The following is a 10,888-nucleotide window of genomic DNA, read 5'->3' on the forward strand; positions in this document are numbered from 1 at the left end:
CAACAGACTGCATCACAGATAGACGCACAGCATGTTCACTTTTAACTCTGTTAGTGGTTCAGTTGCATCTATTGATACAGTGCTGCTACACACCCAAGATAAATTAAACTGAAAACTGTACAGTTGTTGTGAAAAAAAAATTGTTAAATTCTTGAAGTGTTTTCAGTGTTGCCATATTGGTTTAATGTTTTTCAGCCCAATAATTGCTCAAAATCTGACCAAATTGATAAAAAACCCACCCAAATATCATTATCTATAATAAGCAGTACAATATAAATGTACAATTTTCCAGTATGACAAAGTAATGAAGCAACAAAAGTGTTCACAAGTTTGTTAAAACATAGATAGGGGGCTGCATTGCACAGTGCAACTAAGACAGCTCACATTTAAAAAATGATTGGTTTCATCTAACTTGGGAAACTGCAACAAGCCTTGACATTAAGCAAACTGAAAGTATATTGCACATCCATGAAGAGTGAGAGATAGGAAGGAAGAAAGAGAAGTACACTCAATTTAATGCTATCAAACAGCCAAACAAATAATGATGTAATGCTTCAAGCAGAGGTTTCTGTTACAGTGAGAAGACAATTTGTAAAAACACTAGAACTTGTGTTTGTAGGGTAAGCTGCGCAGAATCGTACTGATGGTAACTCACATCTTCTCTGAGCAGAACGAACAAACATTTTGTCATATCAAAGCTGTGCTGAGTGACTGGATCTGTTAACTTAGGCAATGTTTCCCAAGCTTTTTTTCTTACCCAATACAGTGCAACCCAAAACAGCTCAATATGGCAATAAACTGCAAATCTGGCAGCTCTTTTCTTGATTGATTTGGATCAAATCTGTTGTTTGACCAAGAAAAATATGATTATTTTCTGACAGAATGAAAACGTGTGTCAATGTTTACAAAACACAGGTTTCTTTAAATCTATACTTTAAATCTTTAGGAGTGTCCTCATAGGGGAAAAAGGTCCTGTTAATTAGCTGACCTCATTTACTAAAAGAGCCCAGTAGACACTCTCCCCTACACACTACAAGGGAATATAATCCAGCCAAGTATGCCAGCACTGCAAAAAAAAAAAATGCTATAAAGTTCACAACAGTTGACTGTATTTACCATTTTAGTGTTTTTGTTTTCTTCTGCAGTTAAGTAAGTTAGCTATCAGAGGAGGCTGTTGCATGTTGGATTTGAGCCACTGAGATCTCCAGATGTAGCAGTGCAAACATGTGGCAGAATGCCTGGGGATTATGCTTCACAGTGCTCTAAATACGGCTATGTATTTTGTACAGTAAAATGGTAAGCCAAGGGACGGGGAGGATGGAATATCCACTCTCAGTGAAAGTTGTTGGTAGATTGACGATTGACTGCGAGGACAGCTAGACTGATAGGGGATTAGTGCAGGGCCGGATGCACTACAATCTCCTCAGTCTAATGGATAAAAGCGACCACCACCGCCACATCTCATCAGCCTAATGAACGGTCATTTTTACTACTCAAGGAGAAGCCTTGAATTGTTCAACACGTGTGAAATTTTTAGGTGTGGAGACGTAATATAACAAAAGGTGCCTGTTGCTTTTTAAGCATTTACATTCTGAGACATGAAGCAACAGATGTGTTTTCATCATTCTAATATCGGGAGGAGGGGTAGGGGGGATTAAATCACAACACTGCTCTAGTGATTTGCCAGCGCTTTAGCTTTGATGAAAGGGGTTGCAGGGAGCCTGCCAGTCAGAGTCAACGGCGTACGGAAGGAACGATGGGTTTGTGAGGGCTCCACCAAGCCAAAGGGGAAGGAACAAAACATACACTCTGAGCCAAAAGTTGTTTAAAACCTCTTTTGGTATAGAGGGATTTAAAGGAACATATCAACAGGTAAGACTAATATACATCAAATTTCAAACATCGCTGTTATGTTTAATTGCAAGAGCAGAAAAAAAGGCTAGACTTTTTTTTAGTTCAGTTTTATAATGATAAAACCACATTAAATTCATTCAATTAATTTAAATCCCTTCAAGGACTGGTGTATCTCTTGATTGGTTGTTTTGATGTGATTGATTTGCCTCTTGTTTCATATGAATCCAAACCAAATCATCACTCCCTGTTGGTAAGAGTTCTGGTAAGAGTTACCTATAAATATGAATAACCATTAGTAATATTTAAAAGTAGAATAAGCAGAATTTGTCAGTTGATGTTTGTAAACACACCAGAAGAATAGCTGATTGTTGAGTTTCATACACAGGACGTCAAATACCAACGTTTTGGGTTGGCAAAGCATCCCGAGCACAACAAAATAACAAAAAAATAAGAAGATGTGGGTAGGGGGCGGGGTTTCTGCACATGCTGGCGCCGCCACACACTTCTGGTGGATCGTGAGTGATGATTGAGAGGGATTATTTATTTATAAGTCTATGCATTGAAGAAAATTGAGAAAATCCTGCATAGTTTACTCTAAATTTTCATTCCACATCCTTTGCTATAAAAAAGCAGTTACAAGTAGAAAAATGTGACCATTGCCTTTAAGAAATTCCAACAGAAAAAAAATATCATAATATTAATTTATTCTAGTCATAGTGTATTGGACTACTTTTGAAATTAACATTGATTTTTACCAGAAAAATCACCTCAAAGGCTAGAAAATTGATGGCGGAGACGTACTCCAAATTTATTTAAGCTTTCAGAATGCAGATTTTGGATTAATATTGTAGTGCCAGTGTTTAATCCAGTTACATGCAGAGAGTGACAAGAGAAAAATGGGGATGGGACATACGGAGTGAAAGCGTGGGTTACGGGGCGGGGGGGAGATGACAGAGAGAATGAGAGTAACAGAGGGATTAGGGGCAGCCATGTTGAGCATCTGGCTTATGCTCCTGAACTGTACTGCAACGCATGGACATAGGGATTACACAGTGTATATATGAAGTTGTGTTATCTGTCAGAGTGAGGGCCAGCGTGGCAGAGAACATGACAAACTGAACTGACTCTGATGTTTCGACAGCTGACATGAGGCTGGCCAGTGCAGGGGTCCGGGCACGGAGGGCCGTGGAGCCGTCTGAACCGGAGCCAGAGGAAGCAACAGAGCCGGTTCATCATGAGCACTCCCACACAGAACACCAGGAACACTCCCATTCAGAACACCATGAGCACTCCCATTCAGAACATGAACATCACTCCGGCCACGACTACAACCACATGAAAGAGAAGTTCATGAATGAACTTGGTCATCTGCCCAGTAAGTCATTTCTAGGATTTGCAGGGACATGGTCAATAAAAATTCACCACTTAAAGGTCCACTGTGTAACTTTTACGGTGACTTATTGGAGGAATATGGGAGGAATAGGATAAAATATTCAGTAGGATTTCATTAGTGTATAATCACCTGAAAATAAGAGTTTTTGTGTTTTTATTACCTCAGAATGAGCCCTTTATATCTACAGAGGGTGCAGGTTAGGGAATGTTAATGATTAATCATTAATCAATTAATCACTGTTCAGAATTTAACCAGTTAAAATGTATTGATCGATAGTTCAGAAATGGCAGTAACTGTACCACATTTGACATTGTTTTTTTCTGGTGGAGCCAAGGTACGTTTAAGTTATCTTGAATAAGGTAAGTTAAACTTAAAATGAGAAAAAAAGAAAAAGAAAAAAGTGAAAATAAGAAAACAAATAGAAGAAAAACACATTTTTGTGTGTTATTAATTATTAATGATTAATTAATTAATTGCTTGATGGTCAATAAGTTGAAACTGTGGACAACTTTAAATACCTTGGCACATTTCTAGATTCCCAGCTGAGCTTCTCTGAAAACACAGAGTATATTTCTGAGAGCTGCTTCCAGCCACTTTATCTTCTCGGGAAACTCTTTGGCCTTGGTGTCAGTCAGTGGATTTTAGAGCTTATTTACAAAACTACTGTGGAAACCTTTCATCTTCCTGTTTGGCACAGTCACCTGAATTGCAGACTTAAAAATACACTTTCTAGAACTGTGCCAATGGCAAGTAAGATAATTGGCAAACCCCAGAAGCCTTTGACACAACTTTTTACAGAGAGGACAAGGAAGAAGGCGAGGAGCATCCTGACAGATAGCTCCCATCTTCTCTCCAGCCAGTTTGAGCACTTAAGCTCAGGGAGCTGGTACAGAGTCTGTCTGGCATAAAAAAAAATGTATATAAGAAGTCCTTCAACCCAAGTGCCATCAGTATTCTTAACTCTGCAAAGTGACAGATGAGATTTAGACCACATACATGACATGAACTGCCTTTAGCATTTAATGATTAATGTTTAATATGTATTTAATCTTATCCATGTATTTGTTTTTTACTAACTGCTGTGTTGTTTCTTGTGTTTGGTGAACTGAAGACAATTTCCACCCCGGCTGACAATTAAGATTTATTCTATTCTATTCTATTCGATGTTCATGCACATGAAAACAAGAAAAGGTGCAGGAGACTTGTTTTTCCTTCGGTTAACAACTACTTCTGAGGGGATTTGAGAAAGGCACTTAATGATGAACTGCACTGCAGGGGACTGTGGTTGTACAGGGCCACTCCCAGCTGGTAGTGTGTTATTATCAGATTTTGGTGAAGGGTGTTGCTGACAACACACATGCAGGCTCAGCAAACCGCCTCGAGATAAACAAGTGCTTAAAAATTCTGACTTCAAGGTCAAAACGCTCAAAAGAACCCTACGATCCTCTGTTGCAAGAAGCACTACATTTTATTTCAGTAGTATCAAAGTTTATTTCAGTGAAATTATGCATTACACTGTCCGTTCTGTTTCCAAGCGTTTAAAAAGCAGTTCATGTTCACCGATATTGTTGGAGCTGATTTAGATTATAGGAGTAAAGTGACCTATGGAAGTGGATTTTTCTTTGATCTAATCTCAAGATGTGAAAGACTTAAATCCTCTTGAAAATCCTGATGTGTTAAGATCAACAAGCTTTACAATGAGCCCAGTAGATAGGATTGTGTTTCAAAATTAAGATGCCTATTGAAAGATCAGATTGACTAATTTTCTTGCAATCAGCTATTCAATTAATCAACTGTTGTAGCAGTATCGTAAATGTAAAGGGCGCCAGAGGACATCTGCTCTTTTCTACCATAATAGGCATACTTTCATTCTGCACACAGTGAATACTGATGAGTGAATTCACCTCTTTTTATTTTGCAGTTCCCATGTGGGCAGTGGGGGCTATTGTGGTGGTGGTCCTGGTTTTGGTGGCATGCTTCATCTTCTGTGTTTTCAAGAAATGCTTTGGGAAAAAGAAAAAGCCAAAGAAAGTGAGGGAGAGGAAGACAGGCCGTCGCAGGAAGGAAAAGGAAGGTGAAGGAGAGGCTGGAGAGAAGGTATGTGATTTCTAGTAAATCAATTATTATTTCATCTTACCTGATCTAGATCTTCATGATGAACATCTAATGCATGGACGTTTTCATCTCATAGGAGGGGGAGGTGAAGAAGGAAGGGGAGGAAGAGGAGAAAGAACAGGAAAAGTTGGGTAAGCTGGAGTTCTCGTTGGACTACAACTTCACAGATTCTCAGGTACGTCCTGTGTGAAAACAAAATCATTATCAGTTTCATCAAAGCAATTCATTAACGATTAGAATGTATGGACCCGAAAAAAATACCAGTCTTACTTTATTTTACAGTAAACTAATAGGGTGTAACAAGCCATACTTTGTACTGCATACTTTGTGGACTTTTTTAGAGGGTAATTAGCGACACATTACAACAGAAGTGCACTCTAAAATAAAGTGTTTTATTTCCCAATATGTGAGCCAGATCTACCGTGTAAAGGCCAAAATTGTAGAGCTAGAGGGATGTGTTGTGTAAGGGTGGCTCCACTGACTAATAAGGGTCTAACAGTGGGAAACAATACACTTTAGTTTGCAGTGCAGTTCTGTTGTAATGTGTCCCTAATTACTCCTTGATAAAGTCTAATACTGTCTAATAAAGAACATATCATTTCTAGTTTTCATCTGATATGATACAAAGTAAGGTTTGTTACATTCACTGGTCATTCTGACACTTGTTCTCTTTCCTCTGAAGCTTATAGTGGGTATCCTTCAGGCTCAAGACCTTGCTGCTATGGACATGGGGGGAACCTCAGACCCCTATGTCAAAGTCTTTTTGTTGCCAGACAAAAAGAAGAAGTATGAGACCAAAGTTCAGCGCAAGAATTTATGCCCTGTCTTCAACGAGACCTTCATCTTCAAGGTACCACGTGCCAAACACTGTGCCTTCATCGACTGTATGTTGTCTGTTGCGTTCTGTTTGTTGTTTCTCTTGTCTTTACGTCTCTGTCGCAGCTTGTGTTGGTGTTTCAGGTTGTTGGTGACGTATCACTTTTTACCCTCATGAGAGAGAAGTTTGGCCTATGTCTCTACTTCCCCTCATCTTTAGTCTTTCATTCCCTGAATGGCGTCTGTCAAGGTATCCCTCCCCAAACAATGCAGCATGTTTTTAATTGTCTCCTGTCACTATATGTCCTTTGTTATTTGTATTATTGTATTCGTTACATATAAACAAAATTTCTACCGACTGCTATCACCTATTCTGCATCCCAACATTGTACTAACCTCTACTTTTAGATCCCGTATGCAGAGTTGGGCGGAAAGACTTTGGTGCTGCAAGTTTTTGACTTTGACCGTTTCTCCAAACATGATATGATTGGTGAGATAAAGATTCCCATGAACAGTGTTGACTTGGGCCAGCCAATGCAACAATGGAGAGACTTGGAGAGTGGTGAGAAGGAGGAGGTATGATATATTGTTTTCATTTAAAAGCTCGTGTCAGTTAATGTAAATTTGGAAGATAAATCTTCGCACCCACAAACAATACACACACATATATATACATATATACATTTTAATATTTGTATTTGCTAAATAATGTGCTAGAAATATAAAGAAATCTGTTTGATAAAATGTTTCATCAATTTAATTTGATTCAGCATGCTGGTGATCCATAATATTTTTCTTTCAGCAAGAAAAACTGGGCGATATTTGCATTTCTCTACGGTATGTACCCACTGCTGGAAAACTGACGGTAAACATCATGGAGGCGAAGAATCTGAAGAAAATGGATGTTGGTGGCTTATCAGGTAATTAAGCTTCCAGCCACTTACTAACATTCTAATCTGCTTATTTAATCAAAGAATGGGCTACTTCAACAAACTTCAGAAAAACACAACCATATCCCCCTATTTTCCTCCTCCAAAAGATCCGTATGTGAAGATTGTTCTGCAGCAAAATGGGAAACGGATAAAGAAGAAAAAGACGACAGTCAAGAAAAACACACTCAATCCTTACTTTAATGAGAGCTTCAGCTTTGATGTCCCCTTTGAGCAGATACAGGTCAGCTGTGCCGTTATACCATTTATCAAGTTTAAAATGCAACAGACAGTAAGTGCTGGTGTGGGGACTGTTTTGATAACACATCTTTTTGTTTTTCTTTCAGAAAGTGCAGGTCGTCATCACAGTGTTTGACTATGATAAACTTGGGAGCAATGACCCCATCGGAAAGACCTTCATGGGTTATGGAGCTACAGGAGTTGGCCTGCGCCACTGGTCAGATATGCTTGCCAATCCCAGACGTCCAGTAGCCCAGTGGCACACCCTGTTGCCAGAAGAGGAAGTCGATGCAGCAGTCAAAGCCAAACCTCGTTAGAGTCACACCTTGTTTCAGTATCAATCACTGGCTGATAAGAGCTTCAGTTGATGAATCTATTAGTTGTCAAAAAATGTCTGATGTCAGCTTTTCACAGGTGAACATTTTCTGGTTTCTTTAGTCCTCCTTATGATAGTAAACTCAATATCTGGACCAAACGAGACATTTGAGGACGTCATCTTGGTGTTTGGGAATCAGTGATAATATCTTTTTCACCATTTTATAATACACTATGGACCAAACAACTAATCGAATAATCGAGAAAATAATCAACAGATCGGTTGATACTGAAAATGATCATTAATTGCCACCCTACTGCTGATATGTTATGTATTGTTAATCCTGATGTTTTCTCAATCTGCATGTTCTGTATTTGTTTTTGTTTCTAAGATACTTAATGCTTGTATGTTTGAGTGTGTGTATGTGTGTGTGTGTGTGTGTGTGTGTGTGTGTGTGTGTGTGTGTGTGTGTGTGTGTGTGTGTGTGTGTGAGAGAGAGAGAGAGAGAGAGACATACAGGCAATTTTTGATATTTGCTTGTTATTTAAACCTTGGCTTCCCATATTTACCCTATAGTATAAACCAATATGACTTGTAAATGTAAATGTACATCTTTTGTGTATGCTCATGTATGGGACTAGAAAAATTTGGATGTATAAACAAAGATTTACAGAATTACTCTGTGTTCTGAATACATGGCAGAGCTACATCTCATGATATGTACGCTGGGCCTTTTTTGCTCATTTTGTTGTGCTGTGGCGCAACAGAGTCCTGAAAAATGACTGTTGTAATGCTCTAGATAATGCAAATAAAACAGTTTCACGCAAATGCTTCTCTTATTTTCAAATCTTTAATTAACTGAAATTCAATAGACTATATCAGTTAGTATTATTTGATATCTGTACTATTTAACTCTAAGACACAATCAAATAAAAGTTGAAGGAGTTGAAGAAATTACTCTAGAATGTTAATAGTTAGAGAGGAATATTATAAATAATACAATACACATTTTCAAAACATCATATCGATCTGAAATAGTAGGATAAATACAGGCACTACCACTGATAATAATTAAAGTTCCACTCTGGCTCTTTATGATCTGAATGGAAAAGAACCTTAATTAGTATCATTGGTAACAACCGTGTTTACCCTACAATTACATGTTAAATGGCCTGCCGTAAAAAAGGACTAGTACCCAGCCATGGTTCACCATCATAATCTATTGGTGTTCAAATTTAAAAACACGTTATTACCATCAAATATTGAATAATATTATATTTCACATACATAAGGAAATGTTCTCTGAGTCCCTCTCAAAGGTTAATATATTTTTGGTTGAATATCACTGGACTGTCCACTAAACTTCCGACCGAAACATGCAAAATAATAAATAAATAAACAAATAAATAAGTAAGGAAGTAAGTAAATAAATAAATATGCCAGTAAAAGCAACAAAAAATATATTATTTTATTTATTTATTCACATATTTAATTTTAGATTTCAAAAAATAATGTAATGTTTCTAAAACATTCATTAAAATGTTAAATGTATTAGTGTTTATGTTTTATTTGTAGCCTATTTCTTTCCCCTTTTCCAGCCTTATCACCAGTAGAAGGCGCCCGTCTTCCCCTTCCCCTAGAAACTGTTGCCTAGCAACAGAACCCAAACTTTCTGTTGAGGTTTGCTGCCGACTGACTTGACTTCAGTCAGTTGTCATAATACAGTCAGTGAGGTGAGTTTTTCTCATCACTTTTGTTTTAACTGATAGTATCTAGTCGCAGTATATGGCAGGTTTATCACCATATCAAGGTTGTAGACGGTTTTGTGCCCCTGGATTGGGCTCTAGAGAGATATTCTCTTGACGGTTAGTACTGGCAGCTCCGTTAGTTAGCTAGCTAGCAAGCTCACCTTCGTGCTAAGCAAAGCTATCTCAGGTAAACACTGCTAACATTACCCCTGCTGGTTAAGTCATGATGTGAACCACTCACAGGTGTAGCTCTAAGTCTTTCTTTGACGTCGTTTCAGTCACGTTACAGGATGAGCGCTGGTCGGGTGTCTGAGGGTGCAGGCTGCATCACCTGGTGGGGCTTTAGTCCTGCGCGCGACCTGGTCAACACAGGTGAGAGCTTCACGTCCACGAGGAGAATCCGTCACGCGTGCACCAGAGCACTCATACTTTTATATAGTATATATATAGTCCTTTATATGCTTTTAGGGAAATGTGGTGCTTTTTATCCATTTTAAAGCAAAAGTTACATTTCAGTTTAAGTTTTACATACAAAACATATACATTGTTTATAAAATATGCTTTATTATTATAGATTAAACTGCCAAACAGTCGACTGTATGAGAGGGTTAACAATTGCTTCACCTCAATCAAACACAGCAGTGATAAGGAGGGACAGATATGTCAGTTTTGTATGGTGGGATAAATGAGGCTGATCTTTGCCTGGTGAGTGTAGGATCAGATGGTGACATTTACTTTAGTAAAACTTGGAATGCAGTATTTCAACTTGTAATTGAGTATTGTGAAGTATACTGTTGCTACTTTTATGTTATACTGGTAGATAATACATTACAATAACAGAAGTGGAAAACAACACCTATGTGCACTATTAAACCAGACAAATCACTTATGGACATTGAAACAATCTTTATACACGATAATAGATAAACAAATTAGTTAAAGATACGCTATTTATTTAACCAAATAATCAGATCTATAAACTATACACTGACAGTCCCTGATAAAATCCTATTGGTATCTACTGCAGGGTTATTGCACTGAATAATAAAGTTTCTATTGTTGTATTGTGCACCCATTTAAATAGCACATAAGGTGTATGGGACTGGATATTCTTTGAAATATTTGTTTGAAATGGACACAATACCTTACTTTTTTTTATTGCCTTACTTTTTTCATTGCCTTACTTTGGAACCTGAAAGTATCTTGTCCAATAAAAGACAATACTTATTTTTTCTGTAAGAATAGAGGCCAAACTATTTCAAAATTAAACAATTATTAAACAGAAATAGCTGTAAAAGAACATTAAATAACATGTCAATTATATATTATTAAAATTTCTGAATAAGAGACAAGATTATAAATCTGATAACTTTTGATACTCAGACACGTTTTGGTTGCTACCAAAAAAAAAGTATTGAGGTTTGGTACTCAGCCTTGGAAGCATGATGTGTTGGAACTAGTGTGTCCTTTCTGTCTC

The 10,888-nt window shown here is 37.7% G+C and overlaps 1 protein-coding gene across 1 annotated transcript; it reads left to right on the forward strand.

Annotated features, from left to right (window-relative positions):
* The first annotated feature begins 1,132 nt into the window (after positions 1–1,132).
* Positions 1,133–8,491, forward strand: syt5b (synaptotagmin Vb). Its single transcript, XM_084740370.1, has 9 exons — positions 1,133–1,872; positions 2,996–3,229; positions 5,169–5,344; positions 5,439–5,537; positions 6,045–6,212; positions 6,587–6,754; positions 6,981–7,098; positions 7,218–7,351; positions 7,455–8,491. The coding sequence occupies exons 2-9, from the start codon at positions 3,001–3,003 to the stop codon at positions 7,662–7,664; spliced, it is 1,302 nt and encodes a 433-aa protein (XP_084596496.1). The 5' UTR covers positions 1,133–1,872; positions 2,996–3,000; the 3' UTR covers positions 7,665–8,491.
* The last annotated feature ends 2,397 nt before the right edge of the window (positions 8,492–10,888 follow it).

Source organism: Lutjanus erythropterus, chromosome 17, assembly GCF_056507025.1.
Source record: "Lutjanus erythropterus isolate fLutEry1 chromosome 17, fLutEry1.hap2, whole genome shotgun sequence".
Lineage (NCBI taxonomy): Eukaryota > Metazoa > Chordata > Actinopteri > Lutjaniformes > Lutjanidae > Lutjanus > Lutjanus erythropterus.